The 20,821-nt window shown below is 50.0% G+C and overlaps 1 protein-coding gene across 1 annotated transcript in view; it reads right to left on the bottom strand.

Moving 5' to 3' along the window:
- Nucleotides 1–19,662, bottom strand: part of PPP5C (protein phosphatase 5 catalytic subunit) — a 34,107-nt gene extending 14,445 nt beyond the window's left edge. Inside the window, exons 1-6 of the mRNA XM_082231158.1 lie at nucleotides 19,320–19,662; nucleotides 12,801–13,042; nucleotides 10,764–10,911; nucleotides 6,555–6,676; nucleotides 3,407–3,472; nucleotides 1,813–1,911 (exon numbers count right to left, since the gene is read on the bottom strand). Coding sequence (XP_082087284.1) covers nucleotides 1,813–1,911; nucleotides 3,407–3,472; nucleotides 6,555–6,676; nucleotides 10,764–10,911; nucleotides 12,801–13,042; nucleotides 19,320–19,647 — 1,005 coding nt within the window. The 5' untranslated portion in view covers nucleotides 19,648–19,662. The remainder of the gene's footprint in view (nucleotides 1–1,812; nucleotides 1,912–3,406; nucleotides 3,473–6,554; nucleotides 6,677–10,763; nucleotides 10,912–12,800; nucleotides 13,043–19,319) is intronic.
- Between the last annotated feature and the right edge of the window lie 1,159 nt (nucleotides 19,663–20,821).

Raw genomic sequence — 20,821 nt, 5'->3', positions numbered from 1 at the left:
GAGCCTGTACAGAATTATTGGGAGCCTCAACGTTCATTAGCAACAACAGGGGGTGGGGAGAGCAAAAGGGGAGGGGAAGGAAGGGAAAAGTTTCTATCCCTCACATTTGGAGAGAAAAATCTGAGCATGCATGGACAAAATATGTGGCAGTGGCCATTGGCCAGAGGGCATCTCCAAGTCAGATTTCTAGCTCAGAAAGTCTTCACACTGCCTACACCAAAAATTAGAGGATTGGCAGGAATGAGCGTTACTTCTTAATTCATAACAAATTAATTAAGCAGCAGCCACACATTTTTTTACCTGCCCCTAATCAGCAGGTCCCAGGATGGGAGTCAATCATTTAAAATTCAGTACTAAAAGTGGCTTAAAGCTGTTGAATGTTTTCTTTAAATGTAAAGATTCATCATTGTTCCACTCGATGTGTGTGTCTTTAAGGGGCCGGAGCAAGGGCCAGAGCAAACTAACGAGACCCAGCTTTACAGCTGTGAAACATAGCAGGTGCTGCTGAGTTGTACTGATTAAACTATGTCAGCAATTGGGTAGCGTATATAAGGAGCAGCACCTAGCTCTCCCATTACCCTGGGGGATGGGTTGGTGGTTGGGTCATGTTTGTTTGTTAATATATTTAGTGTAAATGGAGTTTTTGTTTTACTTATTAAAACCTTCTTTAAGTTATTTTTGAGTCCCTTCTTTTTAATGCATGATCTCCCCAGCAAGCTCTCTGCAGCGTCACTATACTGCAAAAAGCCAACAAAAGCAAGCACTGTATTTTTCACTCTATAAGACGCACTTTTCCCCCTCCTAAAATTAAGGGGAAATGGGTGTCCGTCTTATGGAGCGAATGCAGGCTCCATGGCTTCAGCAAAAGCAATGCGAAGCCTCCAAGGCCCAGCGGGAGCACCGCGCTCCGGAGGCTTTGCGTTGCTTTTGCTGAAGCCTGGAGAGCCAGAGGGGTCGGTGCGCACCAACCCCTCTTGCTCTCCAGGCTTCAGGGATAGCTGCCTGAAGCCCCCGGAGAGGCTTCGCTGGAGAGGTGCTGCGCAGCTTTCCCTCTCTGTGCAGCGCCCCTTCAGCGAAGCGGGAGGAGAAATGGAAGGGGCTCCGTTTCTCCTGCCGCTTCGCTGAAGGGGCGCGGAGCAGAGAGGGAGAGAATTTTTTTTTCTTGTTCTCTAGGTGCATCATATGGTCGGGTGCGTCCTATAGAGTGAAAAATACGGTAACAGCCACCGGAATCGGGCGGACCCTGAAAAAACACATCTGAGGAGTCTAAGAGGTGTGTCTTCAGCATCTGCCAAAAGCTGTATAGTGAAGATGCCAGATGCACTTCCAGGGTGGATGGGTGGGTGGAAGTCACACAACTTAGGGGCTGCCACAGAGAAGGCCCTCACCTGGGCCACCACACACACGCGCACCCCTTGAAATTTTGGAGGTTTCTGAAAGTTACCAAGATGGCTCCCTCTGCTGATCTTAGCACCTGAGAAAGGTCTGCAGGGAAGGTGGCAGCCTCCAAGATCTTTTTCCCAGATAAATTGAGGTGCACACAGAAGTTCTACAAACTGGCCTACAATTTTCCTGGGTGGAAGGAAGCGCTTGCCCCCAGCAGACCGGTTCCCTCACATCTGGGTGTGCGGAGAAGGGGGACTTGCGGGAAGTCCTTGCTCCCCATGTCTCCTGCCGTTTCTCCCTTTCCGAAGTCCGTCCATCTGTCCCCTGCCAGGAACCCACCAGCGCAGTTCCCTTTCCACCCAAGGAGGAGGCGAAACAGATGAACAAGGCCTACAGTGGCCCTAGAGGAGCGGCAAGAAAGGATACATATGGATTCGTTTCCGACGGCAGCCCGTTCAATTCAAATATATTCAGGAGGTCATAATACTGTCCGTGGGTGTCTCCGCAAACAGTTATTTTCTCTGTCTGGAACAAAAAAGAAGTGGGGTGGTGGTGGTGGGGAGGCAGAATAAGACAACAGAGGGAAGAGGCGTGAAGCGCAGCCAGATAATGCTTATTTATAACCAACTATTTTTGGATGCTTCTCCTCCTCCCACTCTTCGGATTTCCCCACACAAGACATCACGGTCTATCCTGCAAGAAGGAATCTACGCAGGGCACTATAGGGCTGGCGTGGTGAACCTGTGCAGAGGTGCCCTGCTCCAGAGGTTGCTGGACTCTGACCATTGGCCATGCTGGCCGGGGCTGAGGAGAGCTGGGAATCCAACAGTGCCTGGAAAGCCCAGGAGACTCCCCACTCCTGCTTTAAAGGCATGGGTTGCCCGCAGAATTTGCAGGCGGTGTACGCCAACCCAGACTCCTTTAACTGTTCTGGCCTCCTTTGCAGAATGACAGCGCTGCAAAACTGCTGGCAAACCCCCAAAAGAGCCCTAGGCTCTCATGAATATTCCCAGTATTTCCTCGGAAGGAACAGCAGAGGCGACAGAAATAAGCGGCCTGAGCCTGTAATGTGGATAAACTTTTGTGCTGCCGTGGTGGCTCATGGGGACAGCAGTCACGAAACAAGGGATGGCTGCACTCTGTGTGTGTGTGTGTGTGTGCGTGTGTGCGTGTGTAGCGAGAGAGAGAGAGAGAGAGATCACTTGGGGAGCCGTGATCACTCTCAGAATCCTGGCATCCTATGGCCAGGGATTCACCATACTCTCAAGAGTTCTTAAGGATGGCGTGCAGCACGGACACTTTTGAAAGAACGACTGTTCAAGGAGTTCTGAAAACCTGGAGATCGATTTGCAAAATGCATCTCCCAGGCCTTGATGGAAGAATGTAACTCATGAACTGCAGGCCGGAAGGAAAAATAGTTAAGACTGCAGGTGATTTTCAGATTATTTTGACTGATTTCAAGTCTTACGTAATGACTGAAGAAGGCAAGGTTACTCCCCTGCGCGTCTACAGAGCAGTATTCTGGAGTGGAATTTTTTCTGACAGCTCCCTGTCTTTTTGTAATCCAGGGATGCTGAGGAACTTCTTTGGAGATACGGTGGACACTCAGGTTGCGAATGTGATCAGTGCGGGAGGCATGTTCGCAACCCGCAGCGCCTGTGCACGTGCAGGTCACAATCCGGCGCTTCTGCACATGTGCAAAGCGCAATTTAGCATTTCTGTGCATGTGCGAGCGCCGAAACCTGGAAGTAATCCATTCCGGTACTTCCAGGTTCGGCACAGTGCACAACCCGAAAACGCACAACCTGAAGCATCTGTAACCCGAGGTATGACGATTATTATTCTTTGTATGTTTCCTTTTTCCTCCTGGTTTGAATTTTTTATGTTATTTAAAAATCAATAAATGTATTAACTTTTCCCCCAAATGGGGAGTTCTGAGAAGAAAAAAATTGTCAAGGAGGGAGGCAACAGACCTGCAGCTTTCAATTTAAATGTTGTGGGAGCACAGAGAGACACGCACCTCTTTTAACGTCGTTTCTACTAGGGTGGGGAGTTTTGATAGCACCTCTTTCACCTGCACCAAGATCTGCAAGAAGAGAGAAGTCAGTCAGAGAGAGAGACAGACAGAGGGAGGGAGGGAGCGAGAGAGAGAGAGCGAGAGAGAGCACACATACAGGCACGGTGGCAGAGAAGAAATAATAATAATAGTAATAATAATAATAATAATAATAATAATAATAATAATAATTTATTTATACCCCGCCCTCCCCAGCCAAGGCCGGTCTCAGAGTGGCTTACAAGCAATAATAAAACCAAGTTGAATGATTACAACTTAAAAACAAAATAAAAATACAACATTAAAATAATGAAACATTAAAATATTAAAATGTAGCTTCCTCGCAGCAGGAGAAGGAAAAGAAAAAAGAAAGAGAGAGAGGCCAGGCAGAACAACTCTGTCTTACAGACCCTGCGGAAAGAAATCAGATCCCGCAGGGCCCTGGTCTCATGAGGCAGAGCGTTCCGCCAGGCTGGGGCCAGTGTTGAAAAGGCCCTGGCTCTGGTTGAGGCTAATCTAACTTCCTTAGGGTCAGGGACCACTAGGGTGTTGCTATTTATGGACCTTGAGGCTCTCCGTGGGGCATACCGGGAGAGGCGGTCCCGTAGGTACGAGGGTCCTAGGCCGTGAAGGGCTTTAAAGGTCAAAACCAGCACCTTAAATCTGACCCTGTACTCCACCGGGAGCCAGTGCAGCTGGTAAAGCACTGGATGAATATGCTCCCATGGCAGAGACCCCGTGAGGAGCCTCGCTGCAGCATTCTGCACCCGCTGGAGTTTCTGGGACAGCTTCAAGGACGGCCCCGCGTAGAGCGAATTACAGTAGTCAAGCCTGGAGGTGACCGTCGCATGGATCACTGTGGCCAGTGAAAGATGAATGCAAATTATTATTTACATTTATATACCACCTTTCTTCCAAGGAGCTCAGTCATGTGGCGTACATGATTCTCCCTCTTCCACGTTTTATCCAAACTACAGTCCTGTGTGGGTGGCTAGGCTGAGAGGCAGCGACTGACCCAGAGTCACCCAGGGAGCTTCAGGGCCAAGAGGGGGATCTGAACCCTGGTCTCACAAGCAGTCTAACCCAGTGGTTCTCAAATGTTTTTCCTCTGGGCCAGAATGGCTGGGGCAACTCAGCCAGATGGGCAGGGTACTACTACTACTACTACTATTACATAATAAAAGTTTGCTTGCGCCACACTTGCTTGGGGCCTGGGACCCACGTACCCACGGGACCCCCTCTTCTGGTATGCCCTGCAGAGGACGTTAAAGTCCACAAATGACAACACCTTGGAGGTCCCAAGTCGCAAGGTGGTTAGATTGGTCTCAACTAGGGCCAGGGCCTTTTCAGTACTGGCCCCGACTTGGTGGAACGCTCTGTCCCAAGAGACTAGGGCCCTGCGGGACTTGACAGCTTTCCGCAGGGCCTGCAAGATGGAGCTGTTCCGCCTGGCCTTTGGTTTGGACTCAGTCCGACCCTTATGTTTCCCTCCCCTTATGGTCTTGATCTATGGGCTACTTTTAAAATGAGGATGTATTTTAAATTGCATTTTAACCTGTATTTTAAATCAGTGTTTTTTTTAATTGTAATTTTACTAGCGTTAGCCACCCTGAGCCCGGCTCTGGCCAGGGAGGGCGGAGTATAAATAGTTTTTATTATTATTACAGTGGTACCTGGGGTTAAGTACTTAATTCATTCCAGAGGTCCGTTCTTAACCTGTAACTGTTCTTAACCTGAAGCACCACTTTAGTTAATGTGGCCTCCCGCTGCCGCCGCCCCGCCGGAGCACAATTTCTGTTCTCATCCTGAAGCAAAGTTCTTAACCTGAAGCACTATTTCTGGGTTAGCGGAGTCTGTAACCTGAAGCGTATGTAACCTGAGGTACCACTGTATTATTATTATTATTACATTTTTAATTGATAAGAAATACATTGGAGAACAAGAAGAAACAACTCCTAGCAGTGCTTAGTTCTGAAAATATGTCTATCCATATTCTGCAAAAAAATTAAAACATTGTACTATCCTATACTACACTGAAATGTTTAAATGTTCCTTTGATTGTCCTTGAATCCTCCCACCATCCTCACCTTCCACACCCTTTGACAACCACTATTCTAACCACGACACCAAGGGGTGACAGGACGAGGAAGAAGAGTCAAGGCTTCCAGTGGGTATGGCTTGGATTAGCTTAGATCAACCTTCGCCATTCTCTTGCCCTCCAGAGGTTTTGGACTACAACTCCCATCAGCCCCGGCCAGCACTGCTGAGAGCTGATCTGGAACAGGGCCTTCTCAGTAGCTGCTCCCTGTTGGTGGAACGCCCTCCCTAGTAAGGTGCGCCTGTCTCCCTCATTGATGTCATCCAGGAGGAATCGAAAAACATTCCTGTTCACTCAGGCATTTGTGGGCTGAAAGATACCATTCCTAACCCTGAAATTATTAGCTGGGAGTATATATGTGACTGTTTTTAAATGTCCTTAATGATTTGAAAAGCCTGTTCTGCTGTCTGCCGTCCTGGCCTCCTTTGGAAGAGCAGGGGAGGCATTTAAATACAGTGGTACCTCGGGTTAAGTACTTAATTCGTTCCAGAGGTCCGTTCTTAACCTGAAACTGTTCTTAACCTGAAGCACCACTTTAGCTAATGGGGCCTCCTGCTGCCAGAGCACGATTTCTGTTCTCATCCTGAAGCAAAGTTCTTAACCCGAGGTACTATTTCTGGGTTAGCGGAGTCTGTAACCTGAAGCGTCTGTAACCTGAAGCGTATGTAACCCGAGGTACCACTGTAAACATGTACCCGCCGGAAACATCACGTGGCTGTGGCCCACAAGTGCCAATGGCCTGCTGTGGTATGTACTGTGCATGAGATATGCCTTCAATTACAGGCAGGTTGCAATGATCCCCTTAGAGCAGGCATGTCCCACTCCCAAGAGATCTACCAGGATCAGCTGGGGATCTACCAGTAGATCGCGATCTACTGGTTGGACATCCCTGCCTTAGAGCAACCCTTTAAACCTCTTGCAGCTCCATGCCATAGCACAGAGAACCCAGCGTTTCTGCAGCCCTGGGGGGGGGGCGGCTCTCAAGGGAGGAAGAAGAGGAGGAGGAGGAGTTACCTGATAGGCACATTTCCTGTGGAGCTTCTTTTGATCCTTGTACCACTGCATTAATTCCTTCATGAACGCAAGCGTCACCTTCCCGTTGTCCAGCTTCGGGCCACTGTACTCGTCCTCAATGGCTGGGGAAGCAGGAAGATGGAAATGGGTGGAGAGGCAGAACGCAAACACAAGGCCAGCCTAGCATCACGCGGGGGGCATAGCTGTCAAGCGTCCCTTATTTGGCGGGACAGTCCCTTATCCCAGCGCCATGTCCCGCTGCTGTCCCTTATTGATGACGTCCCTTAAATAAGCTACTGAAGGTAATGGGGCCCTTTCTGTGTCCAGCTGTCCTTTGTCAAGAACAAATTGTTGCTGTTTTTGTGTGTTGAATATATGCTATATGGTAATTTATGGACCTAATAGGTATCTAAAGCCATTTGCACGCAACAAAGTATGTATTTTATCAAAGTAATTGTTGATCCCTTATTTTGGCTGCTGATCCCTTATTTTCGAGGCTGCTGGTCCCTTATTTTCAAATCTGTAAGTTGACAGCTATGGCTGGGAGGGGGAGGAGTCCGCCTGCCCCTTGGCAGCCCAAGCGACCACCCAGGTAACACCCACTGCGTTACAGGTAAGCAACTGCAGGTTCAAGACCTCACTGGCCCTTGCCTTTCACTAATGGCTCCATCACAAGCTGCCCCGGGAGCCTTTCTCCTTCTGGCAGAAGATAGTTTAACAGTTCCAAGTAGACAAAACTGGGCACCATATTGCCCTCCCTCAGTACATACAGTGGTGCCCCGCAAGACGAATGCCTCGCAAGACGGAAAACTCGCTAGACGAAAGAGTTTTCCGTTTTGGAGGTGCTTCGCAAAACGAATTTCCTATGGGCTTGCTTTGCAAGACGACAATGTCTTGCGAGTTCCTGCTGGTTTTTTCCCCTCCCCCCTTTTTCTAAGCCGCTAAGCCGCTTATCAGCTGATCTGATAAGCTGATAAGCCGCTAAAAGCCACTAATAGCGCTAATCCGCTAATCCTTCAATGGGCTTGCTTCGCAAGACGAAAAAACCGCTAGACGAAGAGAATCACAGAACGGATTCTTTTCGTCTTGCGAGGCACCACTGTATTGCTTTACCACTTTTCCAGATACAGATAGGTAGCCGTGTTGGTGTGCCATAGTCAAAATAAAGAAATTCCTTCCAGTAGCACCTTAAAGACCAACTAAGTTAGTTCTTGGTATGAGCTTTCGTGTGCATGCACACTTCTTCAGATACACTTCTTCAGATGTATCTGAAGAAGTGTGCATGCACACAAAAGCTCATACCAAGAACTAACTTAGTTGGTCTTTAAGGTGCTACTGGAAGGAATTTTTTTATTTTCACTTTTCCAGAGTGTGGGCAGGATACCTGATCCCCAGAAACAATCACAGAAATGTTGAGTTGGAGGGGACCGTGAGGATTATCTAGTCCAACTCCATGCAATGCAGGAATCTTAGGACAAAAGTGGGCATCAAACCCACAACCCTGAGATCATGCTCTACCAACTGTTTGCCCAAGGTGGAGGCGGGCAAGTGTCTGCCTGTTCACCTCACAACAGTACCGTTTCTGCAAAACCAAAGCGTCTTGCCAGGGCTCCCTTCCTGTAATTGCCACTGCCTTTCCGCTTATTGGGCTGAACTGCCAAACTCGAGGGACAGCAATTTCCCCTCCGGCTCCTCCAAATGCGGCGTGAGGAAGGCCCCTGCTTGCAGAAACAAGCTTTGAATGCAGAATCCGCAGACGTCCAGGATGAAAGAGTGCAGTGGCTTAGACCAGACAGTGAGATTAAGGGACGCAGCTCGTGCCGCAGAGGAGAAGACCAGTCTATTTGTTTTTCCTGATTAAGCCTCTCCACGCCAGGGATCTATTTATGATCAGAGATCTTGATCTATTTCGGGCGCTGGCAGAGAAACCTTGGCGCAGCCTCCCGTGCGAAATGGCATTAGTCACCAGCGTGAGGATGGCAGGGCTCCCTCGGAAAGGAGGGGTGCTGGGATGAGGAGGGGGTGCTGGCCGGCGATGGCAGCGGCCCCCAATCCAGACCACAACAAGCAGGGGTCACAGAATCATAGAATCCTAGAGTTGGAAGAGACCACAAGGGCCATCGAGTCCAACCCCCTGCCAAGCAGGAAACACCATCAGAGCACTCCTGACATATGGTTGTCAAGCCTCTGCTTAAAGACCTCCAAAGGAGGAGACTCCACCACACTCCTTGGCAGCAAATTCCACTGTCCAACAGCTCTTACTGTCAGGAAGTTCTTCCTCATGTTTAGGTGGAATCTTCTTTCTTGTAGTTTGGATCCATTGCTCCGTGTCCGCTTCTCTGGAGCAGCAGAAAACAACCTTTCTCCCTCCTCTATGTGACATCCTTGGCTATCATATCACCCCTTAACCTCCTCTTCTCCAGGCTAAACATGCCCAGCTCCCTTAACAAGCTAAAAAGGGGTTCCATCCAACAAGCTAAAAAGGGGTTCCATCCAACAGAAGCTTGAAGTGGCTGCAAGCAGGAACCTTAGCCTTGCGCCAAGTCAGAGACCTCCTCGTTGCCTTTGCTTTTTTGACTTCTAACAAGCCTGATCTCTTTCCTTCTAGTCCTTATCTCAAGCCTCTCTGGAAACCTCTTTCAGACAGAGTTCTAGAGAATCCCCAGGATTTCCTAGGGAAAAGATCAGTAATGGCAGATACTTTGGCCAGCACGTTTCCGAGCACAGTTCAAAGTGTGGGTGCTGACCTTTAAAGCCCTAAACGGCCTCGGTCCTGTATACCTGAAGGAGCGTCTCCACCTCCATCATTCTGCCTGGACACTGAGGTCCAGCGCCAAGGGCCTTCTGGCGGTTCCCTCGCTACAAAAAGCCAAGTTACAGGGAACCAGGCAGAGGGCCTTCTCGGTAGTGGTGCTCACCCTGTGAAACGCCCTCCCACCAGATGTCAAAGAGATAAACAACTACTTGACATTCAGAAGACATCTGAAGGTGACCCTGTTCAGGGAACAGCCAGATGGACGGGGTATAAATAATAAGTTGTTGTTGTTGTTGTTGTTGTTGTTGTTATATTTGGCCTGCCGTAACCTATTTTTTCTCCTGCAGTTTCTGCCAGGGGTGAAGGCAGTGGGCCTCTTCTCAAGCACATCCACTATTCACTCGAGGTGTCAGGGACTGAGTGGACAAGGAGGAGCGGTTGGAGGCACCAGCCGGAAAACCCCCAAGGGAAATCCCAGAGGAGGATGGTTCAGAGCCTTGGGATACTGAAGAAACAACAGGGTTTAGTGAGCAGGAGGAACCCGTGACAGGGAGCAGTTCAGACTCTGAGGCTGAAACAGAGGAGAGGGGGGGTCAAGAGGCTGCTGGAGAATTCAGGGAGTCTCCCCCTCCTGCTGCGACAAGAATGCACAGAATAATGAGGAGGGCAGAACAGAGACCAGAGGAGCCTTAGAGTGGGTGGAAGGCAGGAACCTTCAGTCCTGGCAACTGCTCTATGGGGGCAAGACCTGCTGAGAAGGTGCACCATTTCCTTGAATAAAGAGTTGAGTTCACTGACAACCGATTCTGCGTCTTCCTGCTGACCTTCATCTGACTCCAGCCCTGACGCAGGGCAATGCTAGAGTCCTGCGTGAGCCCCTTGAAGCATGTCCCAGAATCCTCTGCAATATGCAAGAGTTCCACAGCAGATATGCAGAGACTCCTGAGAACAGGAAGTTTGAGAACCCCTGGGCTCGAGTCCAGCAGTTAAAAGATCTACTCTAGCACACAGCCTTGGGAAGAAACTGGAGACAAGCAATTAAGAGCAGTGAGCACAGGAGACGATACATATGATCATGAGCCGTGCCCCAAATCAGAGACTACACAAAGCATGCTGGGTAACTGGGCTCTGTGGCACATCTTTCAGGCCATCAGAGGGCTTGTTCCTGCCTCTCCCGGCCCCCTCTTTGCCTGTGAACATTACTATGAGGGTTTGGTCTCTGCACAGAGCATGTTAAAACACCAGTCAGAATGGCTGATGCCTGAAACTTTAAGCAATGGGGTACTGATTAGAGCCTCGCTGAAGATGTCTCATGTGGATTAGCAAGAAGCTTGGAAGCTCCCCTCTGTGTTTCAGCTGCACTTTGAGCACCTTGCCCCAGTCAGGTCGCAGTCAACCCCCCCAGTATCCACTGTAACAGCTTCCCCCTGCCACAGCCTCCACAAAGAACTCACTCATGTTCTCTATGTCCAGGGAGTCAACCACAGACCGCTTGTGCTCGTCACTGGCGATGGCTCTCTCGAAAGCCTTCTGCTTCACAATCTTATTGCACTCCTGATACTTCATCTTAGCATCCTTGTCGTTTGGCTTCACCTTGACAACCTGAGGGCAGAGGAGGGAATTTATATATATTCATCATCTGCAAGTTGGGAATCTCGTAAATTCACGACTGAGCCTTTGTGTGCAACACCAACTTCGCAAAATGCGGGTTTAAGCGGATAACAATTTTATTACACTGTATTACAATTATTACTGTGTATTTACAAGATATTGTAAACCGTCCTGAAATGTGGCCTATGAAGTCAGGTTATAAACAAGCTACTTTGGCATGTTTCCCTCCTCCTTTTGCTCTCCATCACAAAAAACCTACAATGTCCTCACACGCACGATGTTGGCACATGGAGCTGTATCCATTTTTTGCCGCATCTGCTCCATTTCTTGCCGAAACCTTTCCAACCAACAACACGCAGCTCCCCTTGTCCACAGGCCTTGTCTGCCACACACTCTTAAAAACGTCTGAGCAAATAGAATGCTTATGAACATTCCTGAGCCGCTGAGCTACTGGATAAAGATAAAGGTAAAGGGACCCCTGACCATTAGGTCCAGTCGTGGACGACTCTAGGGTTGCAGTGCTCATCTCGCTTTATTGGCCGAGGGAGCCGGCGTACAGCTTCCGGGTCATGCGGCCAGCATGACTAAGCCGCTTCTGGAGAACCATAGCAGCACACGGAAACGCCGTTTACCTTCCCGCCGGAGCAGTACCTATTTATCTACTTGCACTTTGACGTGCTTTCGAACTGCTAGGTTGGCAGGAGCAGGGACCGAGCAACGGGAGCTCACCCCGTCGCGGGGATTTGAACCGCCAACCCTCTGATCGGCAAGTCCTAGGCACAGAGCCACCCACGTCCCCCGAGCTACTGGATAGGGTGGGCTTATATCACTCTGCTGAAACTGGAGGCCATCTACATTTACCTCAGGGTTTTGCCTCTCCCCACTCTTAGCACCTCTGAGGGAATAAATTGACAGAGCATTCCCCACCCCAAAAACCCTGCATATTCTGTCCTGAACTTGATACTCTTTTCATCTCTGACCATTGTCAAGGCTGGGGACGCGGGTGGCACTGTGGTCTAAACCACGGAACCTCTTGGACTTGCTGATCAGAAGGTCGTGGTTTGAATCCCCATGATGGGATGAGCTCCCATTGCTCTGTCCCAGCTCCTGCCAACCTAGCAGTTCGAAAGCATGCCAATGCAAGTAGATAAATAGGTACTGCTGCAGCGGGAAGGTAAACGGTGTTTCCATGCGCTCTAGTTTCCATCACAGTGTTCCGTTGCACCAGAAGCGGTTTAGTCCTGCTGGCCACATGACCTAGAAAGCTATTTGTGGACAAACGCTGGCTCCCTCGGCCTAAAGTGAGATGAGCGCCACAACACCATAGTCGCCTTTGAATGGACTTACCTGTCCAGGGGTCTTTTACCTTTTATTGTCAGGGCTCCATAAAGCCAATTGCTGGGTGGCCAGTCACAAGGATCCTTCCCCATCTTGCCCAGAACAATAATGCCATCTGCACAATTCTTAGTGAAATGAAGATGTGTGTGTGTGTGTGTGTGGACATGTGTCTTCTCTCACTCTGTCCTGGAGCTTGGAGAACATGGAACATCAGGAATCTGCTACACTGCTCAAAAGAGGTTCCTTTGCTGCCTCCTACCTTTGCCACACTCTGGCGCGAACGAGAGAAGGCCACACTCCTCCCACAAGTCTTCTGTCTGAGTAGCGGGATTGGGGACAGGAAGAGGGTCGTGGTGGTGGTGGTCTGGCATTGTCCACAAATAACGGCTGGCTAGAAAGCCAAGCCAAGATTTGTGGACTCCTGAGGAATTATTCAAAGCTGACACTGGTTTCGCAAGCTTAGCCCCATGTGAAGCAACACCCCCCCCCGCCATTGCGCCAACCCTAGATGCTCAAGAGGAGAAAGCTGCCTCCCTGCTTACCGTCTCATAGTCCCGCAAGGCTGCCTTGAACTTGCCCAGGGCCATGTTGCTGGTGGCCCGCCTGTAATAGCCTTTGATGTACTTCTTGTCCAGCTCGATGGACTTGGTGGCGTCGGCCAGGGCGTAGCCGTAGCATTCCGTCCGCAAGTAGGCCAGGCTCCGGTTGCCATAGTAGATGGCGTTGGTGGGGTTCAGTTCAATGGCCTGGGTGTAATACTTCACGGCGTTCTCATAGTCCTTTGCTGGGAGAAGAGGGGAGGACAGGCAGGAAACGGCTGTTATCAGGGAGCCAATACATGTTGCCAGAAGCACCCCTTTGGCAACGGAGCCCAGAGGTGCAACTAAACAGATGCCAAGCTTTTATTATTTCGTTAAATTTCCAATACTGCCCTTCATCCGAGGGTGACAGGGCGGCTTAAAATATAAAAGCACAAAAATGCACAACAAAGCAACCAACAAAACTGTTATTCACACAAGGAAGAGAAGAAAGGCGAGGTGCGAGAAGCTAATCCGTGGAAAGCTCACCTGTGCCGTTTACACACAGGAGTGGGCTATGCACAGAATCAGAGAGCTGAAAGGGACCTCGAGGGTCAACTAGTCCAGTCCCCTGCAATGCAGGGATCTCAAACTGCTTAGCTTCGCATGAGTACAGTGGTGCCTCGCAAGACGAAAAGAATCCGTTCTGTGATTCTCTTCGTCTAGCGGTTTTTTTCGTCTTGCGAAGCAAGCCCATTGAAGGATTAGCGGATTAGCGCTATTAGCGGCTTTTAGCGGCTTATCTGCTGATCGAATCAGCTGATAAGCGGCTTAGCGCTATTAGCGGCTTTTAGAGGCTTTTAGCGGCTTATCTGCTGATCGAATCAGCTGATAAGCGGCTTAGCGCTATTAGCGGCTTTTAGAGGCTTTTAGCAGCTTATCTGCTGATCGGATCAGCTGATAAGCGGCTTAGCGCTATTAGCGGCTTATCTGCTGATCGGATCAGCTGATAAGCGGCTTAGCGGCTTAGAAAAAGGGGGGGAAACCAGCAGGAACTCGTAAGACATTGTCGTCTTGCGAAGCAAGCCCATAGGAGATTCGTTTTGCGAAGCACCTCCAAAACGGAAAACTCTTTCGTCTAGCGAGTTTTCCGTCTTGCGAGGCATTCGTCTTGCGGGGCACCACTGTATGTCTAAACTGCTTTGAAAGTCATCAGAGTTGGCATGAAGAGGACAAAGAGTCTGGGGAAAAGCAGGTCGGGATATCCCAGAGTTCTCCTCTCTTCTGTCAAGAGGAAGCAACATTCCTCCGTGACAGGAAGAGGCTCCCTGGGAAGGGGGACCTAACTCTGGCGCAAGTCACCTAAATGTTCAAGCAGAAAGGCACACAGTGCATATAGCCCAGTTGGTAGAGCCAGAGACTCTTAATCTCAGGGCCGTGGGTTGAAGCCCCACATTGGGCAAAAGATTTTTGCATTGCAGGGGGTTGGACTAGATGATCCTCACGGTCCCTTCCAACTCTGCAATTCCATGATTCTTTTTTTAAAAAGAATCCGCATTTCAGCTCCCTTCTGGTGTTGCCTTCTTGGCCAGTGAAAGACACTGACCTTGGCCTGAACATGACCCAAGGTCACCTCTAGATGATACATTAATAGCTTAGACCAGCTTCCCCCAAGCTGCTGGCCTCCAGATGGGAGTATCAGGTTGGTGGAAGCTGGTTTAGACCAAGACGATTGCTGTATGGTAAGCAGACACATGTCTGTGCAGCCGCTTCCTTTGCTACCCAAGCCCCGAGGCATCTGTGAACAACAACAACCACCCTGTTCCTTATTGCCTAAGAATCAGAAACACAAATGCAAATCCACAGGTGCTCCAGTCATCATGTGTTTCCGCTGTTCCTATTATGTCCACCCCGCAGACTTTCCCTCCCCACACTGCAATGCTGGTAAGTTGGGACTGTTGGCTACTCCCAAACTGCAGAGGTGGGTGGGTCTTTTGGGGGAGCATTCCCCCGTCCAGCTTCACTATAAACCTCCACAGCTGCAGGCCCCCCCCCTTGCAGGAATATAACCTCAGTTTCTTTGCCCTCGCCCATCTCAAAGCAGCCCCCAGACATGATTTTAGGGTTCCCACAACCCGATCAGAGATGGACAAGAAAGGCACAGCTGCATGTTACCAGCATGCTGGTGAAATGGAAGCCCAAACCTTTGGATGACTCCCCTCTGTGGTTCTATGTAGATGTTAGAGTGCGGGGGACAATAAAGACCCCTGGAACCCCGTAAGCTAAAGGGCAAAAAGCAAGAGCTCTCCCTCACCATCATCTGGGCATGCCCGTCCAGGAAGAAGCAAAAGCACCAAAGAGCCTCCGAAGTCTAGCCCCAATCCAGGCGATACCAACGGCAGTGGTATCAAAAGGAGTTGAGGTTCAGGAAAACTAACAGAGCAGCACTCCTCACTCCATCCTCCTGGCCCACTCGCAGGTGTAAAGTCATCCGCTGGCAAAGTAAGCCTTCTTCTGTCTCATAACTGGGCCTGAAGCCAGACTGCAATGGATCCAGGTCATCAGCGCCCTCTAAGGCTGAACAACCGTCCTCAGGCCCCCTCCAGACAGAAAGGTGGATGAGACTGATCCACCACCTCTAAGCTACAAACCTGGTGAGCTGTAAAACGCCAACGGATGCAGTGCTTTGGACAACATAACAAGCAGCGTACCAACTTCCTGCGCCCAAAATGCACTAGTTAAAAGCAGCTCCTTGCTTTGCTTTTCCACCTACAGCCTGGAAAGGTTCCCCTTCCTCAAACGTAGGTTGGGACAGCATTTGCTATTGCTCTCTCCACAGCAAAGGCAACCAAGACCCACTCCTGTCCCCAGAGCTTGTTTTTCCTTTAAAATCATTTTTAACCACACACATGCATACCTAGGAGCAAGTCCCACTGGGTGCATGCATACGAACGAGCTGTTAAACAGACCTTGGAGGCCCAATGAAATTATGGAAGGAAATGACTCCTATCTCTTGGGGCAGCTAGGAGGGGACATTCTCAATGACAAACATCCTTCTTTAAATAAGCTCTTCTGCTAACTTGCTTAAGGACGCTGGAGAGACCAGCCAGATGGAGATATCAGTAGCCAAGATGCCGTCCAGAAATGTCCATGTGGTCACAAATAGACCCAGGCAAGCCACAAAATGCACCTAGGTAAAGGTAAAGGGACCCCTGACCGTTAGGTCCAGTCGTGGCCGACTGTGGAGTTGTGGCGCTCATCTCGCTTTACTGGCCAAGGGAGCCGGCGTACAGCTTCCAGGTCATGTGGCTAGCATGACTAAGCCACTTCTGGCAATCCAGAGCAGCGCACTGAAAAGCCGTTTACCTTCCCACCAGAGCGGTACCTATTTATCTACTTGCACTTTGACATGCTTTAGAACTACTAGGTTGGCAATGGGAGCTCAGCCCGTCGCGGGGATTCGAACCGCCGACCTTCTGATCAGCAAGCCCTAGACTCTGTGGTTTAACCCACAGCGCCACCCGCGTCCCTTAAACACTCTGTGAGGTGAGGCTGAGAGACTTCAAAGAAGTGTGACTAGCCTAAGGTCACCCAGCAGCTATATGTGGAGGAGCGGGGAAGCGAACCCGGTTCCCCAGATTATGAGTCTACTGCTCTTAACCACTACACCACACTGGAGCACCTAGAGCCCAGCTAATTTCTAGCACTGCTAATGGGGCTTACTTCTGAGTAGACAGGACTGTGCCATTAAACAACTTTCTGTACCCAGAGTCAGGGTGATAAAGAGTGACAAAATGGAAGGGCTGAATCTTTAAAAGATATTTCGGCAAGAAGCAAAGATTCTGATTTGCCTTAAGGATTTAAAGTTAGAACTAGGGTGGAAATAACGCTAGACGGACGACACAATCAAATTTCCCCCAACAAATTACAAGTTATGCGTTTTATGTATGCAGTACCATTGAGGACAGAAACCAAGAGTACATTACGGCTTTGCTGAACTGAAATAGCCAAACATGTGAATGTGGGGCAAGTTCCCGCAGCTTATTTGACAAAATATAAAGAGACAGAGTTACTCCAGAAAATAAAGAGAAATGTGCACATTTCCATATATGTGAAGCTGCCCTCACTTGTTTCCATGGATCCGTAGACGCCAGAATTATGAGGCTCTAAAAACATCTTGTTTCAGGGCATGAGCCAACATCACAGGGGATTAAAAGTGAACCATATTCTGAAAGTTGGCAGAGGTTCTACCAAATGCAACAGAGTCCAAGAGGCCTGGATTGTTTAATTACAGAGTTGGTCATCATGTGACCCGAGGGCACAACGAGAGGTTAAGCATCATGGCTGCGGGAAGGCAGAAAAGCCTCCCAAATCCATCTTTAAGAGCCTGGTGTCAAGGAAGGTGTGGGAGGCTTAAGAACAAGAGCTCATAGAGACCTACTTGAAGGAAACCCCATTCTGCCATATCCCAAAATAGGAAGATGGACCAAGTCACTTTCTGCATGCCAAGCAAATGTTCTACACCTGAGCTGTCACACTTGCTCTAATAATCTGGTTCACTCCTTTACACTCTCCTAAACAACACACCTCCACCACTTACTCAGCCAGAATTTCCCCATTCATCTTAGATTCAACCCTCCTAAGAAAGTTATTGGGGAGAAAACCTCTTCAACAAGGCCATCTACTTCCTCACTGGCCTGCCGCTCAGCAATGCCTGCAAAACTCTGCAAATCTGCTGCCACCTCCAGAGATTAGGATCCCTTTGAATGCTAATCCTGCAAATTGACCACAATGCTTCCCACCCATGAATAGATCATTCTAGTGGACAGACCGTGTGTCATGGGATGGAAAGTAGAAAGTCTACTTGCTTGCAATTAACAGGTTTAATGTAACAGGGAGGAAGGAAGACCATTAACCTGTAATTTGCCCGGCGTTTTTCCTACCTAGGAGAAATCAAGAACCCAAGTATGGCTAATTTCACACGTTCAAGTCACAGAAAGTTATTTGTTCCCTTACAGGAAGGAAGGGAAGTGGTGGCTGCCTGGCTGCCCAACACATCTCACCTTTAACTCCCCATGTGAAGCACATACCTCTGCACGTGTTTCTCCAAGATGACATGGTCCCTTTAACTACCCTTCTTCTCCCCCAAGGAACCAGATAAGCCACCAACATCCCTTAAAAAAACCTTCCAAGGAAGCCACTGTAGGCAGACCTGTGTTCCCATAAGTCGCTCTGCCCCAAGAGGACTCTTCTTCCTTCCAAGCCAAAATTAAGTCCTTCGCTTTGCTGCAAAGTCCAATGGGTTCCATTTACAAACATGGTTGACTCCAATTGAAGGCTGGAAAGAGACTTTTGGCAGCAGGAGCTTATTCCACAGCAGAATAATGTACTTCAGAGCAGTGGCGTAGCGTGGGGGGTGCAGGGGGGGCCGGCTGCACCGGGCGCAACATCTGGGGGTTAGGGTTAGGGGGCGCAAATCCACGGGTTAGGGGGTGCAAATTACTTGCCTTGTCCCGGGTGCTGACAACCCACGCTACGCCACTGCTTCAGAAGGTGATAGACTCCCTTTTACTGCAAGTTTCTAAGGCAGGAGCCATCTGGCCTCCTATCAGGGGATGCTGTTGCAGCCAAATAATTTATTATTTATACCCCACCCATCTGGCTGGGCTTCCCCAGCCACTCTGGGCGGCTTCCAACAATGTATTAAAATACTGCAATACATCAAACATTAAAAGCTTCCCGAAACAGGGCTGCCTTCAGATGTCTTCTAAAAGTCTGCTATTCTCTCTGACATCTGAAGGGAGGGCATTCCACAGGGCGGGTGCCACCACCGAGAAGGCCCTTTGCCTGGTTCCCTGTAACTTGGTTTCTCGCAGTGAGGGAACCACCAGAAGGCCCTCGGCGCTGGACCTCAGTGTCCGGGTAGAACGATGGGGGTGGAGACGCTCCTTCAGAGCGGAGGCACTCAGATTATGAGCTCTGGACTAGGACCAGGGTTCAAATCCCCATTCGGTCCGGAAGCTCACCGGGTATGACCTTGGGGGCCAGCCGCAGCCTCTCAGCCTAACCTACACCACAGAGTTGTTGTTGTTGTGGGGGTTCAACGGAAAGTGTGGGAGGGTGAAGGGGAGGAGCCATGCAGATTACTTTGAGCTCTTTGGAGAAGGCAGGAAATTAATGCAATAAATAAATAAATAAATAAATTATTATTAATGCTCCCCCTCATTAGCCCTCTCTCACACAACAACCCCCCATGGGTGGCACAGGAGGCCCCTCCCTCCCTCCACCCCCCATCTCTTTCCCCACAATGGGACCCCCTAACTCTAATCAAAAAGCCCCCTCCCCACAAGCAGCCCAGCCCTCCCACTGGCCACCTCTTCACTCAGATGGCCCTTATTAGCTCCTCCCCTCTGAGAAGCCCCGCCCCTTTCTCATGGCTCCTCCCATCCTGACTCCGCCCCTTTAACTCCCGGCTCCTCCCCTCCTCCCTCAAGGTGCCCCGCCCCCTTCCCCTCCCGGCTCCTCCTCTCTGCCGGCCGCTACCTTTGAAGAAGTCGTTGGCCTGCGTCTTGAGGGCCTCGGCCCGCTCCAGCGTCCCCGGCTCGCCCTCCTGAGGCGGCCGCCCGGAGCTCCCGCCGCCGCCGCCGTTCTCCGCCCGCTCTCCCTCCGCCATCGCCGCCGGGCCGTAAAGCGGGCTGCCCTGACAACCAGCGAGCAAAGGAGGAGGGGGAGAGAGAGCCCACCAGCCGTCAAGCGCGGCGGTCGCAAACAGGCACCTAGCGGGAAAAGAGCGCGGAGCGGGGGGCGGAGCCGGCGGCGACGTCACTTGACTGACGTGCGGAGGGAAAAGGAGGGGCCGCTTGGCGCCCATGCGCAGAACCGAAGCTGGGAGGAATCCTGGTGGTTTCCCTTCTCTCGCGCCGAGGAGGCGGGGCCCGACCACAGAGAGGGGAGCGGAGGGGATTCCTGCCTCAGACACCGGCCTAGAGCGTCCTCCAGGGCGAATGGAGGCGGAGCCAGCGCCATGATAGGCCGTCAGCCTTAGAAGGAGGCGTTACGCGATTAGCCGCGGCGGTGCCCGGAGAGCCACGATTGGTTGCTTTGTTAGGATAGGCCGGCTTCGAGAGCGAGGTGGAATGTCATTGGCCCGTGCCTATTTGCAGCTGGCAGGGGACGGCCTGTCGTCCTCTGAGCGCGTCACTTGCGTTGGAAAACGGCGGAGGGGGAGGATCAGTGCACAGAGGGAGATCCTGCGCAGCGATGCTGATGCATGCGAGGGAATCTAAATCATGAATCGGACGCTTTTTTTATTGAAGAAAACCTTCGTCCTAAAGGAATCCAGAGCAGCGTACAAAATATGTATTGTGTTGCTTTATTGTTATATCAATATATTCAGATCATTTTTAATACTATATATTAATATTTATTAGGCATATATCAATTAATATATTCGATATCGATATCTATATATTATATAGACATCTATATAATATATAGATATTTTTCTCAGTAGTGATGTATGGAAGTGAGAGCTGGACCGTAAAAAAAGGCTGATCGCCGAAAAATTGATGCTTTTTAATTCTGGTGCTGGAGGAGACTCTTGAGAATCCCATGGACTGCAAGAAGATCAAACCTCTCCATTCTTAGGGAAATCAGCCCTGAGTGCTCACTGGAAGGACAGATCCTGAAGCTGAGGCTCCAAGACTTTGGCCACTTCATGAGAAGAGAAGACTCCCTGGAAAAGACCCTGATGTTGGGAAAGATGGAGGGCACAAGGAGAAGGGGATGACAGAGGATGAGATGGTGGGACAGGGTTCTCAAAGCTACGAACATGAGTTTGACCAAACTGCGGGAGGCAGTGCAAGACAGGAGTGCCTGGCGTGCTCTGGTCCAGGGGGTCACGAAGAGTCGGAAACAACTAAACAACAACAATTAATATATATTAATATTAAGTATATCACTATAATAACAGTAAAGCAACACAGTGTGATAAAAATGTAGTAAGAACAGCACCTCCATAGCTTTGTCCAGTCCTCCTTTAACAC

This window comes from Podarcis vaucheri, assembly GCF_965113315.1.
Source record: "Podarcis vaucheri genome assembly, chromosome: 7".
NCBI lineage: Eukaryota > Metazoa > Chordata > Lepidosauria > Squamata > Lacertidae > Podarcis > Podarcis vaucheri.
This window is presented reverse-complemented; position numbering and strand designations above follow the sequence as displayed.